The sequence below is a fragment of the Prionailurus bengalensis genome, chromosome X (genome assembly GCF_016509475.1).
Source record: "Prionailurus bengalensis isolate Pbe53 chromosome X, Fcat_Pben_1.1_paternal_pri, whole genome shotgun sequence".
Classification (NCBI taxonomy): domain Eukaryota; kingdom Metazoa; phylum Chordata; class Mammalia; order Carnivora; family Felidae; genus Prionailurus; species Prionailurus bengalensis.
Genome location: NC_057361.1, coordinates 12,387,056 through 12,411,218, shown reverse-complemented (window position 1 = coordinate 12,411,218; position 24,163 = coordinate 12,387,056). Strand labels below are relative to the sequence as shown.

General features: G+C 40.2%; 1 protein-coding gene and 1 pseudogene across 3 annotated transcripts in view; both read right to left on the bottom strand.

Moving 5' to 3' along the window:
* Positions 1 to 3,122: 3,122 nt before the first annotated feature.
* The window catches only part of CA5B (carbonic anhydrase 5B), a 50,820-nt gene continuing 29,779 nt past the window's right edge, over positions 3,123 to 24,163 (bottom strand). Inside the window, exons 3-8 of one of the 3 annotated variants that reach the window (XM_043570181.1) lie at positions 23,152 to 23,349; positions 13,833 to 13,951; positions 12,694 to 12,789; positions 11,577 to 11,639; positions 10,500 to 10,655; positions 3,123 to 5,569 (exon numbers count right to left, since the gene is read on the bottom strand). In XM_043570181.1, coding sequence (XP_043426116.1) covers positions 5,390 to 5,569; positions 10,500 to 10,655; positions 11,577 to 11,639; positions 12,694 to 12,789; positions 13,833 to 13,951; positions 23,152 to 23,349 — 812 coding nt within the window. In that variant the 3' untranslated portion in view covers positions 3,123 to 5,389. Of the gene's footprint in view, positions 5,570 to 9,930; positions 10,656 to 11,576; positions 11,640 to 12,693; positions 12,790 to 13,832; positions 13,952 to 23,151; positions 23,350 to 24,163 lie in introns of those variants that run through there. The other 2 variants (XM_043570180.1, XM_043570182.1) reach the window with 2 other exon arrangements.
* On the bottom strand, positions 16,060 to 23,065 carry LOC122477456 (annotated as a pseudogene).

The window sequence follows — 24,163 nt, the reverse complement described above, 5'->3', positions numbered from 1 at the left end:
ACCCCCATCTTTCTAGTGATTAGATAACTTCCTTGGCCTACCTTTGTTCCTCTCTCTTCCAAATGACAATCACTGAGCTACCCAATTACTAAACTGCCCCTGCTTCTCCTAGTCCCTCCTTGGAATCATTCAGCAGCCACCCAAAGCCCAAAGTGCATACAGCCTTGCCCTGCTCCCTCTTACACACTTGGAACAACACACCTCCAAGCTGACCTTGTCCAGCTCAGTGCGTCAGTAATTATGGTTACAGGCTTTGGAGTTGGACAGACTGGGAAACCCAAGCCTTGGCTCTCTGATCTTGAGTAAACTCCTTAATGTCTAGTCCCTGGTTTTCTCATCTGTAAAAATAAAGGTACTGATAATAGTTCCCAAATGCGTGCTATATGTTGGCATAGTGCCTGGCAATAGTATCTCTGACACATTATCTTTTATATCATCATCATCAGTGTGAATACTCCCCTATTCCCTCAAGAGTGGGTTGATACTTGTCCTGTGTATGCTCCTAGCTCAAGTATTTCACCTTTTATAACACCTCTCACGCTAGATTCTTTGCGGCTTTCACAAAGCTGCTTCTTGCACTAAATCTTAAACTTGAAGGTGGAGACTTGGTGGTTATAGCCCCTAACTGAAGAATGCCCTGACGGGCAAAAAACGTTGCTGTACAAATGACCAATTTTGCTGGTTTCTGGGACCAGGACTTATGATGCCATTCTGAAAGTGTCACTGTTTGGATTGTTGTTTGGATTGCTGTAACATTTCTTATGAGTTAGACCAGACTTTCATGTGAGAGCAATAAAGTGAGAATGTCTTCTGTGAACATGCTCCTACTTTAAAAAGGATACAGATTTAGATTTTATTAAAAAAATTTTTTTCAGTGTTTATTTTTGAGAGAGAGAGAGAACGAGGGAGGGGCAGAGAGAAGGAGACACAGAATCAGAAGCAGACTCCAGGCTCTGAGTTGTCAGCCCAGAGCCCGACGTGGGGTTTGAACTCGTGAACTGCAAGATCATGACCTGAGCCGAAGTCAGATGCTTAACCGACTGAGCCAGGCAGGTGCCCCTAGATTTTATTTTATTATGATTTACAAATGAATGTAAATCTCCTTTTATAGGAGTTAGACATTTATCCTCAACAATTAACCACTGAATTCATTTTCATGAACAAGCTTGAATTGCTCAAATTAACTTCATTACAGAAGTTATTCTAAAAGCCAATTTCATTTCAAACTGTAGTTATGCTCATTTGAATTCAATAAATCATAAGATAAAAATAAAGTATGTAAAAATTTAGTGCAAAGGTACATTCTACTATAATATCCTGATAAATAGAACAAAGTTATCTTTATTCTGCAACATAACATGTATTTTTCTTGGTTCCTGATATGCAACATCCACTTATTCTCAGGTATGTACATTTCAGTTTATCCCCCCTCTATGGGAAAATGCCTAAATTTTAATTTTACATCGTCAGTAGAAAATAGATGATTATCTTCAAAAAGTTAAAGCTTTTTAACTTATGTAGATGATGTCATAGATACTGTTATTAGTACATATGAATCTTAGTTATTATAACATGACCAAAGAATGATCCATAAATGTATCTCACATTTATTGCAAGCATAAAGAGAGAGCAAGAAAAAGCAAGAATCTACTCTCTGAAAGCCAGGCTGGTACTCTTTCAATTAATTTGGTTTTTTCTTGCCCTCGTAGAACTGTGGTACGAGGATTCATGGAACGGTCAATGCAGAAATTCTCAGGAAAGAACATTTAATTTCTCACCTACTATTAATTTCAGTATGAGTCATCAGATTTATTCAGGGACATAGAATGGGATCTCAATTCCTCTCCAACCGTCATTGCTATACCAAGGGCTTTATATATTTTCCAGAGTATATATATGTTACCTAAGATAGCAAAATAAAATACTTGATGTATATTAACATGAAAAGTGCATGCAAATCTATATTTGTACAACTGATTGAAAGAGGAACAAACTATGCAGTGCTAGCGCTTATTACTCGATTCTTTCCTCTGGTGGTAGGTTCTAAGCAAAAAACTGCTGGTGGTTTGAGAAAATGTGGTGGTGAGTCCATATCGGCACCCAGGACCCAAAGCAAAGTACTATTTCTGAAGAGTGGTTGAACTCAAAAAGCAAGAATCAAAATGTACAAAGGGACGGAAAGGGTCTTAGTCTCTTTGTGTTGTTTATTCCTCACAGTTCTAGAGGCTGGAAGGCCAAGAACAAGGTGCCAGCAGATTCAGTGTCTGGTGAGAACTTCCTTTACTGGCTCATTGGTGGCCATCTTCTTGCTGTATCCATCCTCACATGGCAGAAGGGGTGAGGGACCGCTCTGGGGTCTCTTTTATAAGGGCACTAATCCCATCATGAGGCACCACCCGTATGACCTACTCACTTCCCTAAGGCCCCACCTCCTAACACCATCATGTTGGGGGTTAGGTGTCAACCTATGAATTTGGTGCAGGAGGGACATAAACATTCAGTTCCTAACAAGGATGCATTACTATTTATATGTAAAGAAGCCAGTATTGTTTAGATGCACTCATTATATGGTAAAATTAGAGCCTGTTCGCTTAAAAAACAATGATATCCAAGTAAAATTTTATGGGAAAGAATTTAACCAATAAAGTTGAATCAAGAAGACAGTAAAATGTTAAGGAGAACACGTATCAAGTAAATAGTGTTGGTTCTTCTAGTGACACAGAAAAATACCTAAAATGATTACAATACTGTAATTTTGCTAACACACCAAAAGAAATGTGTCCCCCAGTGAACAAGGGAAAGGTATCTTCCTAAACTTTTTTGAGGTGAATGCCTGCTTCAGAATAGGCAATTTTACCCTAATCCATGTAGGCTCACAGAGGAGAAAAGGGTTGGCAGTTTCCCCTACTGGTGATATCAGCAGATTGTGCACTAATTTGACAGAAAGAGGTGAGCTGAAGAGTGGGTGGTTTTTGTTTCCTGCTTTTCTAATAAATCTGTTACAAGTTTTCCAGTCACTTTCATGGTAAAGTCACTACATGGTAAAGGATGTCTCGCTAGTTTTACAGACATCTTACATATTGAAAAAAAAAAAACTAATAGGAAGAAAATGCCATTCAATATTAATATTGTAAAGAAAGGGTTTTATTATAGTATTTAATGAAGATAAACAACAATGTTAATACAAAATTCTTTCTCAAGGACATTTTGCCCCTTGCTGTTTAGGAATGTACAAGTAAAACACTTTTGGAGGCACAAAAGACACAAAGTTCTTGTTAGGGTGTATCAGTAGCCCCGGAATCTGCAAGCCCCTTCGGAGCTCAGATGACTAAGGCACGGAGGAAAAGAAACACACCTCCCCAGGGCGGTTTCCATGTAACCTCTGCAGAGAAGGTGAGCAAGAATTGATCATGCAAACCAGGACATGGTTGAGAGTGAGAGGGTGCTGTTAATAATCACACCAAAACACCAGGTGCAGGTGAATCAGGAGTGGCAAGCTGGGACACACCCAATAAAGACATCCTCTGTAGCTCTAAGAAGTAAGGGCAAGTCGGGTATTGGTGCACTGGTTCTCACTCCAATTTGGAAGACTCACTGCAATAGAATTTTGCACAAAGACTTTGTGAGAGGCCTAGGAGGGAAGCCCTGTGCTCTAGAAAATGCATATTGTGTGTGTGTTTACCTTTTTAAAGATAACTATGGTTTGAACAGATCAATTAGATAGTTAACATAAACTTTTCCCCTCGCATTTATCTTTTTAAGAATTTTATTCATTTTCTTCCCAGAGAAGGCATGTACTCTAGAAGCAAATGCCTTCACCCCCTCCCTTTAAAAACAAAACAAAAAAATTATTTATTTATCTGTTTATTTATTTTTTAGAGAGAAAGGGAGAGAGACGATCTTAAGCGTGGCACAGGGCTCCATCTCACGAACCGTGAGGTCATGATGACCTGAGCTGAAATCAAGAGTCTGATGCTTAACGGACTGGGCCACCCAGGAGCGCCCCCTCCCTTTTTTAAGAGCAGATATCCGCCCCCCCCCCGAAACTCACATATACAACTCCAACCCTCTTTTTCTTCTACTGAATGTATTATTTATTTTTAACTGTGGTAAGATACACATAAAATTTACCATCTTAAACTTTTTCAGTGTATAGTTTAGTAGTGTCAAGTCTACTCATCCAACCCTACCTTGCAGATCAGATGACTAGCATACTAATGAAAGAAAGACCACTAGTAAATTCAATATTGAGTTTGAACACAGGCTTATAGGCAACTAGAAACATTCCAAGGTATTTACAAGCAAAGGCAACAACGGCATGGATTCCCCCAAATACGTAGAATTCTCTAGATTTTAGCCTGTTAATTTTCTCTCCTTATTACTGTAGCAGAAGTCATTTAAACCATTATATTAACTGGAAGATTTATGTTGAGCACCTGCCTTGCACAGAACCTCAACTCATGAAATAAAGGTCAGGCAGTTCTCAAGGAAAGCCATGATAGTTCTGTCATTGTGGAAAATATTATATTCTATGAAACAGTGTACAAACAATGCAAAATAACACTATAAACTATAGACTATTATATTACTAGTCTTTTGAAAACGATGTCTGTAAATAAAGCATGAAAGAATTTTAAATTTTAGGAACTTCAAGCATTTTCTTTAAAATGCTCTGTATATGCTTTCTATATGATCAGGTCTTGAGGTAAAATATTTGATCTTCAGAAGTGCAAAAGGATTCCCTGTTATAAGTAAATTCTTATTTTCTTAGAACTACAAAATATTTTCTTCTATGTCATAAATTGATAGTAAGCATATCATGTACTAGGGATAACAACTAAAGATCAGGCAAATATACTTGTTGAGAAGGCTTTAGAAAAGAATATACATTCAGATTTTGAAATAAAATATCCCTAAAACCATGGCCAATGTTCAGCTAGCCAGGAAGTACCAGTTTGGGCGCTGGGGCCATTTCTGAAAGGCCTGCATTCTGGATGGTCAGTGTCTGCACCTTACCAGTGTTAAATATTTTGATTACCATCACTACTTACAACTCTATAGAGTTACTAACTAACAAACATAAAAAGACAACTAATAAACATAAGACAACCCAGAAATATAGGACATAAAAAGACATTACGATTACTAACAGGTTGCTGAAGGACAAACTTGTGTCTCTTACTGCCACGTCAGTGTCAAACATCATTATCAATAAAAGTTAAGAACTTCTTTACCAAAGAGCTTTCTTCAAAGACTGAAGGAGCACTGCCACACCAAGAAATGCGCATCTACAATTATTAAATGTAGGCGTTTAGAACAGTCCAATCAACAATCTCTAAAAAGCTAGTATGTATTCATTAAAGCAAAGTACTGCCTAGATATGAGTGTCTTAGGGAGTTGCTTGGCTAGTTGAGGGCTGGGGTTTCGCTTGTATATTCAGTACATAATCGTGACGGAAGGAAGAGCGGACAGTGCGATTCATTAGGGGCTGAAGGGGGCGGAAATTGTCCACCATTCTTTTCTCTTTCTCCCCCTCCGAAGTGAAGAGCAGGGTCCGAAACTGCTCAAGCTAGAAATAGAAGTAGGAAGCATAAATGATTTCAATGGCATAACAGTTTAACTTCATGAATAAATTACTTTTATTTTTACAATTCCAAAACATTCGTCTAAAACTAGATACAGAACAACTTATTTCTGGTTAGGAATGCCTTCACTACTAGACAGGGAATAAAATGTATGAGGAGGAGGGTAACAGGAGGTGGTGAAGCCAGCAGGGTACTTGGGATCCAAAGACTGGGGGTCAAAGGCCCTGTCCCCCACACATTAGCACTTTGCCAAGGACAAGTTTTCATCTTTGATTCCAGGAACCTCATCTTTAAATGGGCAAAATAACTAGCCTACAGAATACTATAGGGAAGGCCTGATGTATACAGTAACAGTGCCAAAAATGTTTCATTTTTTTCAAAATGTAACTGAATCATTAATGTAAACAATGTCTTCTTCATTGCTCACTGTACCTGGGCATTGCAGGGGAAGGCAATGCATATGGATGTCTTCTTCTTTTTACATTTTTTTTAAGTTTATTTATTTTTGAGAGACAGACAGAGAGCGAGCAGGGGAGGGGCAGAGAGAGGGAGAGAGAGAATCCCAAGCAGGCTCCGTGCTATCAGCACAGAGCCTGATGTGGAGCTCGAACTCACGAACCATGAGATCATGACCTGAGCCAAGACTAAGAGTTGTATGCTCAACCGACTGAGCCACCCAGGTGCCCGTAGTATGGATGTCTTCTTAACAGGCAGTGGGATGCCCCCAGCCAGCACTGTCCAATAGAACTTTCTGTAATGACGGAAATGTCCTCTGCGTGATTCATTATCATAACCACTAGCCACATATGGCTACCGAGTGCTTGAAATGTGGCTAGTGTAACTAAGGAACTGGATTATTTACTTACTTATTTATTTATTGAAAGTTTATTCATTTATTTTTTAGGAATCTCTACACCCAACGTGGGGCTCAAACTCACGATCCCAAGATCAAGAGTCACATACTCTAATGACTGAGCTAGCCAGGTACCTTGGAACTGAATGTTTAATTTTTATTTTAATGTGTTTATATTTCAATGTAAATGGCCATGTGCAGCTAGTGGCTCATGGACTGGACAATGCAGCTCAGTGCAAAGAGGAGCAACCCCAAGTCAAAAGCTTGTTCTCTAATATGGCGATAGCATCATTTGCCCCCTTGGCTTTCTGAGCCACCTTATTATGGAACACTGGACTTCAAGTCCGCTGTAAAATCTTTTCACAACATTTCTCCTCAGTCAGTCAGGCACGCTGCAGCTATGGAGAGGACAGCCTGGGGCACAGTAGGCAAGCATGTGAAGATGTGTTTCGATCAAAGACTTCAGGCCAAGTAGAGCTGCGGAGGCAGGATTGTGACCAGGGGCGAGTGGCAAACATAGGGACCGTATTTGCAAATTACGCATATACCCTCAGAAATTAAGAATGTGTCCAAGTACTTAAGATTTATTTTTATTCAACTAATTGCAAAAGATTAGAAATCGCTCAAGTATCAGTAAGTTACATTAGATCTATAAAATGGACTAGTACATAGCCATTAAAAGTGATATTGAAGATGTTTATTACCGATAAAATGTTTCACATATCACTGAGTGAAAAGAGGAACAAAATGGTATGTCCAGGATGATTCCATTTGGTGAAGAAAATTATGTATATTTATATAGATAAAAGACTAAAAGATTTACCCAAACAATGACTAACACTGATTATAGGTGACTAGGATTATAGATGACAGCTAACGTTTTTTTTCTTACTGAATTTTCTGTGTAGAGATTTCATTTGAAAACTCCTCACATGGGCCACTGACTCTCTGATTTATTTATTTTACTGACTTATTTTTCAGTGTTAGGTTGATTTTTGACGTTTATTTATTTTTGAGAGAGAGAGAGGGAGAGAGAGAGAGAGGGAGAGAGAGAATGAGTGGCGGAGGGGCAGAGAGAGAGGGAGACACAGAATCGGAAGCAGGCTCCAGGCTCTGAGCTGTCAGCACAGAGCCCGACACGGGGCTTGAACCCATGAACCATGAGATCATGGCCTGAGCTGAAGTTGGACACTGAACCAGGGAAGCCAGCCAGGCACCCCAGTGTTATGTCAATTTTTAAATGTGAAGGATAAACGCAGACTAAACATATAGGTCACCAAGCCCAGGCTTATGAACAGGTAAGCTCTATGTTTTGCCATTTGTTTTTGGTGGCTTTTATCAGACAGATTTAAAAAAATTATGTGGTCTAATTTACTAGTTGGTTTCTTTAAGACTTCTGGTTTTGATATATAGTGAAAAAAGCTTCCTCTATTTGGAGGTATAAAAAGATTTTCCTACGCTTGTCCTAGCAGTGTTTTTAACATTTAATATATGTGGAATATATTCTTGCATAAGGTCTGCATGGTGGATCTAATTTTTCTCCCCCAAATGCCTGCCCAGTTGCCCTCGCATTAGCATTTACTGAAGAATCTCATCTTTTCTCCCCATTGAGATGAGATGCTACCTTTATCACAAACTAAATTCTCATATGTACTTAGACATATTTCTGAACTTACCACTTTCTTCCCTCCAGTGATCTCTTTATTTGTGTGCCAGTACCATACTATTTAATTATTGTGACTTTATAAGTTTGTAGATCTAATCACCTCTCATTTTCTCTCAGAATTTTCCCTATTTATGCTTGTTCGTTTTGCCACATGATTTTAGAAGTAGCACATCTATCTAAAAATCCTATTGGCATAGTGAATGGACCACATCAAATTTATGGAGAATAAACAGTGGATAATAATGAGTCAGGGAGAATTGACATCTAAAGATATCTTTATGGTGTCTTCTGATTCAATAACATGGTATACATTTTATGAAATCTTCTTTTGTGTCCTTCAGGGATATTTTAAGTTTACTTGTTAAAATTTCTTAAGCTTATTCCAAGGCATTTTATATTTTTGTTTCCATTATAAATAGGGTTCATTCTTCCATTATAACTTTATATCATTGCATCCTTTAACTGATTGTGATTTATATATAGTGATATATATATTTATATGTGCTTTAAATGTATTGATTTCTAGGGGCACCTGGGTGGCACAGTTGGTTAAACATCCAACTCTTGGTCTCGGCTCAGGTCATGATCTCACAGTTTGTGAGTTCGAGCCCTACACTGGGCTCTGTGCTGATGGCACGGAGCCTGATTTGGATTCTGTCTCTCCTTCTCTCTGCCCCTCCCCAGCCTGTGTGCGCGTGTTGTCTCTCAAATAAATTTTAAAAACTTAAAAAATCAATGTATTGATTTCTACAAATTAATGTTTTACTCCACTAATTACTAAACTACCTTATTTTTAAAGTAGTTTTTATTGTTTCTCTAATTTATTTTTTCTTTTCTGGTCTAATTGTATTGGCTACTTCCAGAACAACTTCCAAAGTGTATATGGTAACAATTCTTTCCATAGTAAACATACTATTTACTTTTGAAGTGAGATCCATGTCTTTTTTGCAAGTTAGGGAAATCTCCATTCATTTCTATTTTATTTAAAAATTTAAAAAACTGAATAGTACATTTTGCTAATGCCTTTTAACAATATATGGAAATGATTACATGATTTTTCTATTAAGATTCACTGATATGATGAAGTATGTTAATATCATTCCTAATAATGAAACATCCTTGCTTTACTAGAATATCTACTACTTCGTCAGAATGTGTATGTTTCTTCTAATGTACTGCTAGCTTCTGTTTTCATGTATTACTTTTGCTTCCTTTAAAACATATTCTTCAGAGATATCAATCTTTAGTTTACTTTTAATTTTTAAAAATATTTAATGGGTGTTGGTATCAGTTATCTTGGCTTCATAAAAAAGATTTTGGAAGCCTTTGCTCCTGTAAAAATGCTTTGTAATTAATAAAAATCCCATAAAGCAAGCATATACAAGTACTATTATAGTTTAAATTATAAATTAAACAGGATTTTGTGCATTGAATTTAGTAATTAGTGGCAAGTAATTACCACTTAAACTTACTTTTTAAAAAAAAATTTTTTTTTAATGTTTTTTATTTTTTATTTTTGGGACAGAGAGAGACAGAGCATGAATGGGGGAGGGGCAGAGAGAGAGGGAGACACAGAATCGGAAGCAGGCTCCAGGCTGTGAGCCATCAGCCCAGAGCCCTACGCGGGGCTCGAACTCACGGACCGCGAGATCGTGACCTGAGCCGAAGTCGGACGCTTAACCGACTGAGCCACCCAGGCGCCCCTAAACTTACTTTTTAAAAAGAAAATAAACTCCAAGTTCAAAACAACTGACTTAAACTTTATGGACAGACACTGTTGGATTCTGTCTTTATCCTGAGGTTCCAGAACAAAATTTCCTTAAGGATTTTTTTTTAAGTTTATTTATTTATTTTGAGAGAAAGTGCATGTAAGTGGGAAGGGACAGAGAGAGAGGGAGAGAGAAAGAATCCCAAGCAGGCTCTGCACTGTTACTGCAGAGCCAGATGTGGGGCTTGAACTCATGAACAGTGAGATCATGACCTGAGCCAAAATTAAGAGTTGGACACTCAGTCGACTGAGCCACCCAGGTGCCCCTCCTTAAGGATTTTAAAGGGTTGTGAGCACACCCATCTCCAGTCTTCATTCTTCCCTTTAAAAGGGCCTTGTTTATATAGAGAGTCATATTTATATATAAAATACACAATACATAAGACATATGTCATTGCCAAATATGGAAGTAAAAAGCTTATGTGTCCTAAATTTTAACTGTTCTCTCTAGTTGGTTTGAAGAATTCCCCAATTGATATCCAAATTTTCAGATAAGATGTTAGCGCATTTTAATAAAAACGTAGAAGCATTACAAGATGTTCAAAACCGATGCCAAAGTTTGAGCCCAGCCTTGTGTTAAAGGGGCAGACTAGCATGTCCTCATACAGAAAGGTGGAAAGAACATACCTGATCGTGATCAACCTCTACGGGCTGCTTCTTAATGATCCAGGTGACAGACTCAGAGAGGGGCGGGGTAGTCAGGGACCCCGAGTAGGTCCAGTAATCTGGGCAGGCGGGCATCAGGCAGGAAGGATCAAATGACCCAAATTCCACAAGGGTGTCCTGGCAAAGAGAAGGGGTCACCGAGTCATCATTTTGTGATGAAAACCACTCAGAAATCGGATGATGAGGCAATGATTCCAGGGGAATCTGGGGACCAGCAGTGGTCTAGAGTATCTCTAGGCACCTTTGGACAGAATCACACCCGCACACTGCTCCTGTAATTAACTATGTATTTCTGATCATCCTCCATGGGAACACAGCCAAAAGCACTTTCCCCCTCCATTGTCATGAGTTTACTGCAGGTGCCAGTCTCCTCTGAACTCTTCGGGAGGCGGGAGGCGGGAGGCGTCAGGCGTCAGGTGGTAGCTGGTGCATGAACAAGGAGGCTGGTCTTTCTCAAGAGAAACGAACAGAATTCTCCTTTCTAAAACACAACGCAAAGTAGAGGGAGCCAGGCTCCTGCATCAAAAGGGAAGAAAGAGACAGGCAAGGAAAAAGAGGGAGAGCGAGAGGGAGGGAGAGGGAAAGAGGCAGTGGGGAGGGACTGAGGTGGGGAGAAGGGGAGAGACAGGGAAGAGGAGGACTTCCAGGGAACAGCCCCTTTGGCATCCTCAAGAAGCAACAGTTAATCCTGGGGTCTGGACAGAGGCGTCCATGCGGACGGGCCGGACGGAAACGGGTAACTGTTCTTCACAGCTAGCCAAGCCAAGCGTCCGTCCCACTTTTCCCTGCTCCCCGCCTGCGGGATGGGAGGTCTAGCCAAGAGGGCTGGTCTGAGTGTTCCCACGGGGACTTCGAAGACGCAGGTGTGCAGGTGTCGGAGCAGAGGAGGGGACGGCACCGTGTTCCCGAGTGCCGAGCGCTCAGTGGCATGGCGGCAGAACCAAGGCAGTGGCGAGTTGTGTTCCGGGGCGCCTTGTCAGCGTCCACTCGGAGATTAAACATAAAATGTATTTCAAGTGATTTAGGTGGGGAAATTACCTTATGCTTGATTGATGGCAAAGTATCCACCAATTTCTGCAGCTCTTTGTGATGTTTTCCTAGCTAAAGAAGAAGCAATGAGAAAATATTAAAAACAATTGACACTTTACTTTTGAAATCAGAACAGAATATGAATTAAAATTAGCCACCTGGTGATCACATATAAACAAACCAATCACACTACTTAAACTACACTTAAACGGGCAATTTAGGTTGCTATAAACGTCACTGAATCAAATTAGACACAAAACAAATGAGCAGGCTGTTTGCTGATAGGGTCAGTGTGCCTGCGGGGAAAGGTGCCCCAGCTCCATTTAAATATCAGTTCGTTGGGCGCCTGGGTGCCTCAGTTGGTTAAGCAGCCAACTCTTGATTTCCACTGAGGTCACAATCTCAGGGTCCTGGGATCCAGCGCCTTGTCAGGTTCCATGCGGAGCATGGAGATTGCTTAAGATTCTCTCTTTCCCTCTGCCCCTCTCCCCTACTTACATGCTCTCTCTCTCTCTCTCAAAAATAAATAATAAACACCAGTTCTTACATTGAAATTTTAATTAATTAAAATGAAAAACCGTACCATGGTCAAAGTAGCCACATTTCAAGAGCTCATTTGCCATATGTGGCTTGTTACTCTTGTTACTCTATTGGACTGGACATTTTTGTTTTCAGAGAGAGTGTGTGTGGCAGGGGCAGAGGGAGAGAGAGAGGGAGAAGGAGAGGGAGAGAATCTTAAGCAGGGTCAATGCTCAGCTACTTGGCACACAGCCCGACAGGGGGCTTGATCTCATGACCATGAGATCATGACCTGAGCCACAATCAAGAGTTGGACGCTTAACTGACTGAGCCACCCAGGCGCCCCTGGACTGTGCATTTTAATATCATTTGAAATATATTCATAGCAATCTCTTCTTTTAACCATTGTTCATTTTCTTTTTTTCCCCTGAAATTGAAGTAGAGTTGACATACAATTTTACATTAGTTTCGGGTGTACAACATATTGATTCCACAAGTCAATTATGGTTTTTTTTTTATCCCAATAAACTTAGATCTTAATATGACAATGTTGTATCTTTTTACCCCACAATACAACACATCATGTAAAGTGGTAAGACTTTTTTACCTTTAAAAATACTCCTATCACAGCCAAACCATTTTCTTCCAGTGCTGCATCCTCAAAGTTTTCAAATTTGACTGCATTCCAATGTACCAAGTGCAGCTAAAACAGCATTAAAAGATGGTTTGATACATAAGCATATAGGATTGCTCCAAAACAGACAGCCTTATTCAACACATAATATTTTAATGTTTCCTTGCCCAAAATAAAGCCACTGAGAAAAGCATACACCAATCTGGTGCAAAATGAGATAGAAATAAATAACAGGAAGAAATGTATGCAGGAACAGCAATTAACATTACTTCTGAATAGAGGGATTTATTTGGAGAAAAATAAAAGAAAACAAATACAGCAAAGTGGGTAACATTTCAGGGAGGGAGCAAACTTTGTCCATTCCCATGCTGTTTTGGATATGAAACCGTCATATCCAAAATCCATTTGTATCTAAAGGAGAGATGTTTATATTGAGAGAAATAGATTCTCTGTATGGGAATTAAACAAGAGTTGAAGATAAATTTATTTGAGGGATAACCACTTAAAATGTGCTTCTTTTCATGGTAACATTTAAAACCAAATTAAGGAGAAATTGTAAGAATAAATTGTGTTTCCTTATGCGGTCCCTGTACTTCCCTACAAATTATTTCTTGTCCATCATTTGCCAATGCATCATCACCCAGTCTCCCAAGTAAGACCCTCAAGGTCACGGTTAACTTGCTCCTCTCCTCTCCTGAAGTGGACCATGCCTCCAAGTCCTGTTGCTTTTATTTCAGAAATGCTTGTTAAATCTTGCTCTTTTTCTGTTTCTATTGTCACAGGCTTTATTTAGGCTCCTCCCAATTCTCACTTGGATTAATTTAATCTGGTGGCCCTGCATTGTTGCCTGGCTTATAACTTCAGGCTATAATTTGAGCCTAGCTTGGAATTCTGGAAGGATTCCGTTTTAGGATCTTGAGTTTCATTTCTGCTCGATTATGTGAGATGAGGGCACATATCATTTTTACATGTATAAACTGGGAATAATCAAATATGCCCGAGAGAGCTATTTAGCATTTATAGGAATCATTGGATTTTCCCTGATAATTTCTTAGAAATTCAGCATTATCCCCACTTCACGGCTGTCGCTGTTCCCAAGCTGCTCAACATACCTCTGCCGGGTAACATTTGCTGTCCACAGTGTGCTCGGAGCCCCAAGCATCAATGGCCCCCCAGTGAAAATGGAATTGCTTCAGTCGGTAGTTGTGTTCCAGAGGTCCTCCCTCGATCACTGAAATGGCACATTCAACAATTCAGGGGACAGTTTTTCATACCATGGAGGAATGCAGGGGAAAGGCCGACTCTTTGGGGGGACCTTCTATGTGAACTGTCTTAAATGGGGCACACTGTATTAGATACGCGTGTATATAAACTTGATTTCCACACAGTCAGTACAGGTATAAGGGCAAGACTTGCACTCTGAAAGACACTGAGAATTAACACACTCCAAGCTCTGTACAACCATTAAAGGCCAATTCTTGACTTATTTTTATATTCTATATTTACTGTGCCCACTTCTTTTTTTTACAGGAACATGAAATAAGGGTTTTATTAACAAAGTCTTATAAAACAATTTCAGAAACTGTACATCAACATGACACAGACTATGGCCTACTTTAGTTTTTTCTGCACAAAAGTGAACATTGAAACTCCTGTAACTAAGAAAACCGTTGCCTAACTACTTTGCATTTAACCTGGAATCACTGTGCGCATAAGATTACTACTGCAGTACCAGTAACACAAATTGATAGGTTTTATACTGGACATCACATAAAAAGTACATTATCAAGTAGACTTGTCTTGGGACTCCTGGGTGGTTCAGTCGGTTAAGCGTCTGACTCTTCACTTTGGCTCAGGTCATGATCACAGGCTTTCTTGGGATTGAGCCCTGCATCAGGCTCTGTGCTGACAGTGTGGAGCCTGCTTGTGATCCTCTCTCTCCCTTTCTCTTTGCCCCTCCCCTGCTCATGTGCATGCACACTTCTCTCTCAAAATAAAAAACATTTATTTAAAAGTAGATTTGTCTTGGGGCGCTTGGGTAGCTCAGTCAGTCAGCGTCCGACTTCAGCTCAGGTAATGATCAGGTTTGTGAGTTCAAGCCCTGCGTCGGGCTCTGTGCTGACAGCTCGGAGCCTGGAGCCTGCTTCAGATTCTGTGTCTCCCTCTCTCTCTGCTCCTCCCCCACTCACACTCTGTCTCTCTCTCAAAAATAAATAAACATTAAAAGTAGATTTGTCTTATTTTAAAGTGTATGAAAGTCAATTTAAAATGCCCTACTCCCTTTTTCCAACACTGAGATTAAAACAAACTAATAAAAGAGTGGAAAACTGAAAACCAGGACAAGAGATAACTTTCTTTAACAGATGGGCTCAGGATAGGCAGAAGCCTTCACTGATGTAGATGTGGAATAAATTATTTCAGGGAAAAAAATTCCCAAACACCTTATGAAAAAAGTGTACAACTCTACTTCAAAATACGTTATTTGCTCACTACCAAAGACAATTTCATTTCAAATCTTGTTTCTGTAATTAAAGCCTAGTCAGTCATCAAAAAAGGTTAGTGCAGATAGAACCTTTCAAAGTTAAACAAAAGCCACAAAAATTTAGCTAAAAGCCTTAAAGGGTGATTTATTTCAAATTTTCATTTTCAGATGTAATTATAAGAATGTTGGGGCGCCTGGGTGGCTCAGTCAGTCGAGTGTCTGAGTTCAGCTCAGGTCATGATCTCACAGTTCATGAGTTCAAGCCCTGTGTCAGGCTCTGTGCTGACAGCTTGGAGCCTGGGAGCCTGCTTCAGGCCCCTTCCCTGCTCATGCTGTGACTCTCTCTCAAAAATAAATAAACATTAACAAAAATTTTTTTAAAAAGAATGTTAATTTGTCATGTCAACAGATAAGACCATAAGTAGATCCATCATGTTGGAGGGTTTTAATGACATTTAGGATATTCCTGCCACAATTAACATGCAATCAGTGCATTCCCTACATAGCTGCATTATAGCAATGAATCAAATTCTAGAAATACTATAAGTGAACTTAATAAAGGAGATCATACAACATAAACTATCCATGGGTGCTGTGATGTATGCAGCTTTTCGTTTTTGTTTTAAAGCAGCACCAGAATACTCTTAAAACTGCTTGACAGATTTCACCATGTCAAGATTGGTTACTCCCGGGGGCGCCTGGGTGGCTCAGTCAGTTGAGCGTCTGACTTCGGCTCAGGTTATGATCTCGCAGTCTGTGAGTTCGAGCCCCATGTTGGGCTCTGTGCTGACAGCTCAGAGCCTGGAGCCTGCTTTGGATTCTGTGTCTCCTTCTCTCTCTGCCCCTCCCCCGCTCATTCTCTCTCTCTCTCTCTCTCTCTCTCTCTGTCAAAAATAAATAAACATTGAAAAAAAAATTTTTTTAAAGAATTGGTTACTCCTGTATCATTTTCTAAATGGTTTTGGATGTAAATAACTAGTATCAATATCAGAAGCTTTGTATCCATTTGTAACTCAGAACTGTAAACATCTAGGTTTGGTAGGAACAAAAACAGCATTAAGAAATCACACGAAGGAAAGACACTCGTGCATGTATGCAGCTGGATTCCCATGGTGGCAATATTCAGTCACTCATAAACATGTCTTCTCCATGATGATCATTCCCATTCACTTTGGATTCTTTTAGTGAATCACGAGTTCCCTTTTCCACAAAACATCCTTTTGTTTTAGGGGAACTTGGTTCTGTTGGTTTCTTCTCTTTTTTCTCTTTCTTACTGTCATTCCCTTGTTCCTCTTCATTATTAATTTCACATCTTTATCACTCTCTGATTTCGTTTTCTGATTCTTTTCCTTATCTTTACTTTTCTTCTTCTTGCTTGTTGGTCATTCTCTTTCATCTCTGCTTCTTTCTTTACCTTTCTTCTCCTTTTTATATCTCCTAGGGGATATAACTAGACATTTTTCTTTTAGGTGACCTAGGCTTTGTAGGAGATCTTGTGCCACGCCTACTTCATTGGGGTTGTCTGTCTCTGCTTGCATTTCTGGAATCTATGGCTGTGCTAAAACTTTTTGGTGGTGTTTTGGAACACTCCTTTTCTTTGTCTTCTTTCTTTTTGCCCTGGTTTTTGATGTACTCCTTGACCTTCTACCTCTCTCTCTGAAATGAGATCTTCTCTGTCTTGGACGTTTGGATCATCCCCTACTCCTTGACTTAGAATGTGATCTCCTTCTCGATCTGCTTCCTGACTGCCTGTGCCTAGAAGATGAGGGCGTTCGCCTCCTCCTAGAACATGCTCTTGACCTTGAGTTACTGCGCCTACTTTTTAAATGTGCAGTAAAATGCAAATGTCTCTTAGCATATTTATCGAACCCAATCTCATAAAACTGAAGTATGGGGACAAAAGATATTCTTTCTTTTTTATGCACTGATACTTTTTTTTAAAGTAAACTCTACACCCAATGTGGGACCCAAACTCATGACCCTGAGATCAAGAGTCATGTGCTGTACCATGTGCCATCATGTGCCAGCCAGGTGCTTCTTGCATTTCAATTTTGGAAGATACTACTGTTTTTTTTTCCCCTTCCATTGAAATAAAATAGGGCATTTACAAGTGAAAACTTATCACCCATGTCCCTTTGGACAGAGTGAACGATGTGAGTCATCCACACTGTACCACTGTCGTTACCATGTTGGATAATAAATACCTTTTGTTTGGCTAGTGTTTTCTGAACTAGTGAAATAATACTTGAAATGCAAAATATCCAGATAAAACAAGATTTTAAAATCATCTTTCCTCAGACTTTGGGTTGTACTGATTTTTTTTCTTGAGTTTGCTAACACATATTAATTAGTTCCTCATTTCTTCCATCTAATCCAACCCTGGAGATGTCTGTTCATGGTTAAACCAATATAAGAGCATAAAACCCATCTATCTCAACTACCTTAGTGATCTTTAGAGTTTACTGCATCATTAGTTGAATTTTATGTGCAATTACAACTATCCCAGGACTAAATACGTTGGATATGTCATGCAGTGGTCTGCTATGTATCTTATTGCCTTTTGAAAATACTTTACATAATTTCTTCCTCTAAAAAAAATGTTTTGAAAGAGGTGAGCAAAGACACCAATGACCACTTTTCTTTAAGGGGCAGGGGAGGTACAGAGACTAATACCACCTGATTCACTAAAATAACAGGAGGATGGTACTAAAGCATACTGAAATAAAAATAAAATATTTTCCAAAACCTTGCTTTTCTATGCCAGCTCCATATTGGGAGCTTGACTTTGGCAAAATCCAATCTAATCTGTTGAATGAAATTGAAGTTCTCGTCCCATGTTAAGTGACCAAGGCAGAGGGGAAGGCTAGCTTTTCTCTCCTATCTCCAGAAAAACACTGGCAACATATTCTGGAAACTTACTGTGTGTCTCCTCCAAAGATAATGAGCAAGGCAGAGAGGAGCTATTACTAGTGGGTGGCTGCAGGGGGAAGGGGGCAGAACTGGTCTTCAGGTGTGTTTTGATTCACCCACACAATACTAAATACATCTTAAAGTTCATTGCCAACATTTAAAGCTAGACAATTTCCCATAAAACTCTACATTTCTAACTGGAGAATGAGAAGGCACATGGAGGCACATGGAGAATGAGAATGTGGGGCACATGCTCCCACCAGGCAACAACAGGCTAGATGGGAGAAACGACCACCACCTTTCAACGGTCCTGCCAGTTTCTCAGTCGCCATCACTGCCATTTGTCTCAGATTCTCCCAGCCTGGCTCATGTTCATTACTTCTATGGCGCTATAGGCACTTCTCCATTTGTGATCCCTGGGAGAGAAGTGAGATGCCCAGGCATCTGATTTGGGCACTTCTAACTAGAAAAATCATGAAGTCTCTACATGCACTGGATCCACATAAATTGTACATAGGGGAGAAGTGAGACAGGGAGGTATTCTCCTATATAATGGGGCTAAGGGTATGCACTTTACAGGAAAGGGACCTCAGTTTGAATTCATTGGCTTTGTGCCATTGGCCATGTATCCTGGCAGTTTCTAAGAAGACTCCCAATGAACCCTATCTCTTGGTATTCACACCCTTGTGTAATGCCCTCCCCTGAGTGTGAGCTGGACCTTGTGACTTGCCTCTAAGGGTAAAAGTCATGCGATATGAGTTTTCAGATTAGGTTACAAAAAGATGCTGGTTGTCATCTTGCTTGCTCTCTCTGACGAAGCCGGCTGCCATGTTGTGAGCTGCCCTACGGAGAGGCCCACTGGGTAAGGAAAAGGGAGTGGCCTCTCGCCAACAGCCAGCAAAGAAACCAAGACCCTGAGAGAAACTGAATTCTGCCAACAGCCACGTGAGTGAATTTGGATGAGGATCCTTCGCCAGAGGAGTCTTGAGATGAAGCCCCAACCACAGCTGACACCTCCATCACAGCCCAGCTCGAGACCCAGAGCAAGAGTACGCAGGTAAGCTGCACCCACATTACCCCTCTCTGGGCAAGGCCTGCAGAACTGGCTGTGTATCAGCTCCTGCCTACCTCAGGCCTCACTTGGCTGCCATTTCCTTCTTGCACTTACACACAGTAGTACCAAACACAAGCATTGCACTGCCTTGAACCTCCCCCTCCATGCAGACAGCCCAGGTGTCACCCCCTCCAGGAAGCCTTCTCCCACCGGACCCCACCTGAACACTTCCCTCGCAGCGCTTGGCACTCTGCATTAGCGCTGTCTGTTCATGGGTCTGTCTCCCCACCACAGTATTAGCTCCTTAAAGGTGGCGACCATCCCTTCTTCCTCTTTCCATTCTGAGCACCTGGCACAGTGTGTGGCACTTAGAAGATTCTCAATGAAACCAGGAACTAAAGAAATAGACTGCAAAGTATCTGTTGGGTTTGTTAATTGAAACATCACTGGTAACCTCAGCAAGAGCGAAGAAAAAGGTGGGGTCAGGTGGGGCAGATGTGTGGATGACAGGGGGAAGTACAGTCAGCAAGAAACAGGCAGAAGGGAAACAGAAGATTGTAAATTAGAAAGCAGAGTGGTCATAAGGTATATGGAATAACTGGGGTGATGGAAATGTTCTCAAATTGGATGGTCCTAACGGATATACCACTCTGTAGGTTTGCTACAAATCATTACATTGTTTTCTCCCAAAAAGCAAATGTAAGACCAAAATTAGGAAGGAGAACTCTTCAAATGTCTGGGGAACATTCTTCCTGGATTTACCGGTGATACCCCAGAAAAGTGTAAAGTGACACAAGATGGGGCAGGAAGCACCCTTTGGGGAGCAACAGGACCCATCTCTTCCTCTCTTTGAGGCCTAGTGACCTAGCTGATGAGAGTACTTTCACAGGAGGTGAAATTAGAGATCATCCATGGACCTCAGCCCAGGCATAATTTAGTGCCATTCCCCACATGCACTGTGTCCTATTCAGGGGAGCCAAACAACAAAACAGTACCCAGCAAAGGGCAGTGCTATGAGATGCTCACATACCTTCTCTTATTATCCTTTTAATTTCTGTAAGGTTGGTGGTGATGTCCCTCTTTCATTCCTGATTTCAGTAATTTGAGTCTTCTCTTGTTTGTTTTCTCGCTCCACCTAGCTAAAGGTTTATCAGTTTTGTTGATCTTTCTGGAGAACCAACTTTTGACATCATTGGTTTCTGCTCTGTTCTTTGTGTTTGTTTTGGGTTTAGTTTGCTCTTCTCCTTCTAGCTCCTTAAGGTGGGAAGCTAGATTATTGATTTGAGAAATTTCTTCTTCTCCAATAAAGGCATTTTCATCTCTAATTTCCCTCTAAGCACTACTTTTGCTACATCCCATAAGGTTTGGTATGGTTTCTTTTTGTCACATACTTTCCTCAAACCCTTTCTTTGCACACCTTATCCCGAGTTCTTTGTAAAGCACACTGTAGCAGCATTTCCTAGTTGTTTTTTTTTTTAATTTATAGACATTGATATTTATTAGCTCCTTTCCTTTCTACAATTAGAATTGGTTCTTGTCTTTCTTCATTTCTAGGAAGTCTTTGCTGTCTTTTACTTTTTCTTTATTTTTTATGTTCATTCACTCTTTCCTCCTCTTTGAATGCTATTAATTATTTTGCAACAGCATGGAGAAATAGCAATGAAGAATAAGCAGGAAATAGGAGGCAGTCACTGAAATGTGGAAAAAGAGAGAGATAGAGAAAGTTAGATACTTATCAAAGATTAATGGTATTTTAAAGAGAATGATTATTAAAGCATAATTTAAAAAGGGGTTACCTATTTTGGTCCTTCCTAACAAAATAAGTGGAAAATTAGCAACCTCTCTACATTTTTTCTGGATATTTTATAAAAATAGTGTGACACTGACACACCTAGGGAAGGTAACATCGAGGAATAATCAATTTAGTGAGTTGTGCTTGGAGGTACCTAAGGAGTTATTATGAGGAAAATGCAGGTCATTTGTATTCCATCTGAGATTGCCCTAGCAAATGGGTGGATAAGAATTCGTGAATCTATTGTTAAAAAGGGGGGAAAAATGACTAAAAAATGAAACAGAAAGCTATTTGCCTCTAATGATCTTGAGATTAACTCACTTGGTTAGAAACCTATTAAACAACTTCCCACAATTTCCAACTCAGTGAAGGAAACCTATATTGGAAACAGTCTCTAGACCGTCAAGGTCATTAGAAAGCTGACCAACATTTAGGATCCTCAGAAGAAAAGAAAGAAGGTTGCCAAGGACCTAGACAAAATTGAGAGTTGAGAGGGTTGCTGTGCATCCAGAGTGTATGTAGGAGAGTTGGTATTCATAGACTGGGTCTGCCCATTGGTGTAGTCGGCAGGAGTAATGCTAGAACTCCTGAGACAAGTAAAGCTCATTGTCATGCAAGATAGCTATCTGGAATATAGGAATTTAGGTTGCTGTTTTGAAGATTTCTGGAATCCTTATATACAATGTAACACTACAGTATTCCAGTAATATAGCTTCCGGTTGAGACAGGAGCACACTATAGGGTTTTGGAAAAATTAGGAAAGATACTAATGAATCTGGGAGGAAAAGGAGTAATTTCTTCTCAGTTTGAGAAATGTAAGCAAGATGTTCAGGTTTGGGGGGCCACATCATACCACAGAGGAGAAAGGAAAAAAAATGGGGAACATAGAAACACCTAAGCTTTTAAAGACAGGCCTGAGCACTTGGTGGATCACAGCAGAGAAGTACATCAAAGGGAAGAGAGCCAGAGAGAGAATTCCCATTGGAGGAGCAGTCTGTTTGCTGTTGGGCCAGAGAGCCATGTCTAAGTTTCAGAGCAACCCTAGGAAAATGCATACAGAACCAAGATACAGTTGGGAATTCTAGAGCGAGGATAGATACAGGACTAAACACTTCCATTTATGCTTTAGGTTACATTTTGTACTTGATTCATTAACACATTCATGGGCTCATTTCCTCATATTCATAAGAGAAAACTAATTTCCTAAAGGGTTTCTCAATCTTGGCTCTATTGATATTAGGGGCTGAATAACTCTTTGCGAATGTTGTCCTGCATACTGTAGGCTCTTCAGCTGTTTTCCTGGCCTTGACCCACAAGACAACAGGTGCACCCCACCCTCCCAAGTGTGACAACTTAAAATGCCTACGCATGTTGCCAAGTGTCCCCAGCCCCTGGGGAGGAAGGGGTGGTAAAATTGCCACTGGTTGATAACCACAAAGAGAGACTATTTCAAATAATAATTATTTCAGATGAAGACTATTTGGTACCATCAAATCTGATTTGAAAAGGAAAAGAAAAAAGAGAAAAGAAACCTACGTAGAATTAATCACATTCTGTGTTCAATAGATACTAAAAGTTTTAGGTAAACTTTGAAATCATTCAGATTAGTTTATATCTGGGTAGGTTCAAAACCAGAGAAGATTCAAAAGCAATATAATATCTGGTTTTGAAAATCTCCTTTAAATTGTGTTTCTTCTAAATCAACAAAATTAACAGAATATGAGTTTTCATTTTATAATATAGAACTGGTTGTTAAGATTATAACCTCATGCACACATGAATATGCTTTTTTTGCCCCATTTCAAAGGTACTGCAATCTGATCAGTTAAATCTGATTAAATAGTATTACTATTAAATGTAAAAGTGTCTTGTAAAGTCAGCAAGCAGAGAAAATCAGTACGTATTCAATACACACAAAATAAATTTCAGGCAAAGCTTTAATTTCACAACCTATCTTCTGTCTATACATAGAGATACACATACTTATTAATAAAAGTACTACCTATACTAGTAGAAGAAAATGTTCATAAAAACTCGAAGGGATTTTTTTCATACATTGAAAAAGCTGAGTGCAAGGAGTCCCAGTCCACCGCTCATAGAGGTCCATGGTCCCAAGGAGGCAGTGTGGTGTGGCCTGTGCTCACTTCAAACTGTCCCTTTAACTCCACACAAGACCACCAGTCTGACCCTCACCTGATTTATCTGTAGAATCTTCAAATTCCACGAGGAAGGAGTACCCGTTATTCCAGACGTGGAGGCAGGTGGTCGGGTCGTAAGAGATGGTGAGCGGTTTTAAGCCAGGATCATAGACACTGTCCCTCCACCGGATGTTGATGGGTGACTGGCGCTCGCCCGCCGGGACCAGGTCCACGCTCTCCCAGAGCGGGTGCACTAGGAGAAAAAGCACAGCGGGGCTATCATCAAGACGTCTGCTATGTGGGATCACACACAAGGCAATTCTAGTTGTGGGGAGTGTGTCAAGGCCCATGGAGTCTACATCTTAGGAATTAGCCACCTGGGGGCTAAACGGACTGACTAAGGCAGAGGACAAAGGCAGCTCAGAGAGCACCTTGCACGGGCACAGACGTCTGCTGCTTTGTCAGACACAAGCAGCTCAGTCCACCCTCTGATTTCACCCGAACCAAGTGCTACCCGCTCTTGTGGTAACAGTAAGACGCGTGCAGATTAGCACTGTGTAGAAGGAAGGTACCTTCAAATGAGCTGTTTTTCTTTATTGATAATTTTCTGAGCCCCACTTACCACACCAAGTTTACATACAAATACAAATCAATGAAATTTCCAATAATGAATTATTTCCAACAGAGGAAATGTGGGAAGAAGAGGAAGAATTTTTGGAAAGCAAATGTTGAACCAAGCACTGTAAGTTTTTGATCGCTTGGCTGGTTGAAATAAACACTTGTGTGGCATGCACCTGTAACTTAATTTCAGTTTTGAAGATCTCTGGATTATTTACACAATGCAATATTACAGTCTTCCAACTGAGATGGGGGAGACAGTCTTGGGTTTTAGAAAAACTAACACAAATGCCAAAGAATCTGGGGAAAAGAAGAGTACTTTCCTCTAAATTTGAGACATATGAGTAAGATGTTCAGGGTTTGGGGGCCATATTATACCAAGGAGAAGAAAAAACAAAAACAGGGGACACAGAGACACCTACATCTTTAAGGACAGACTTGAACACTTC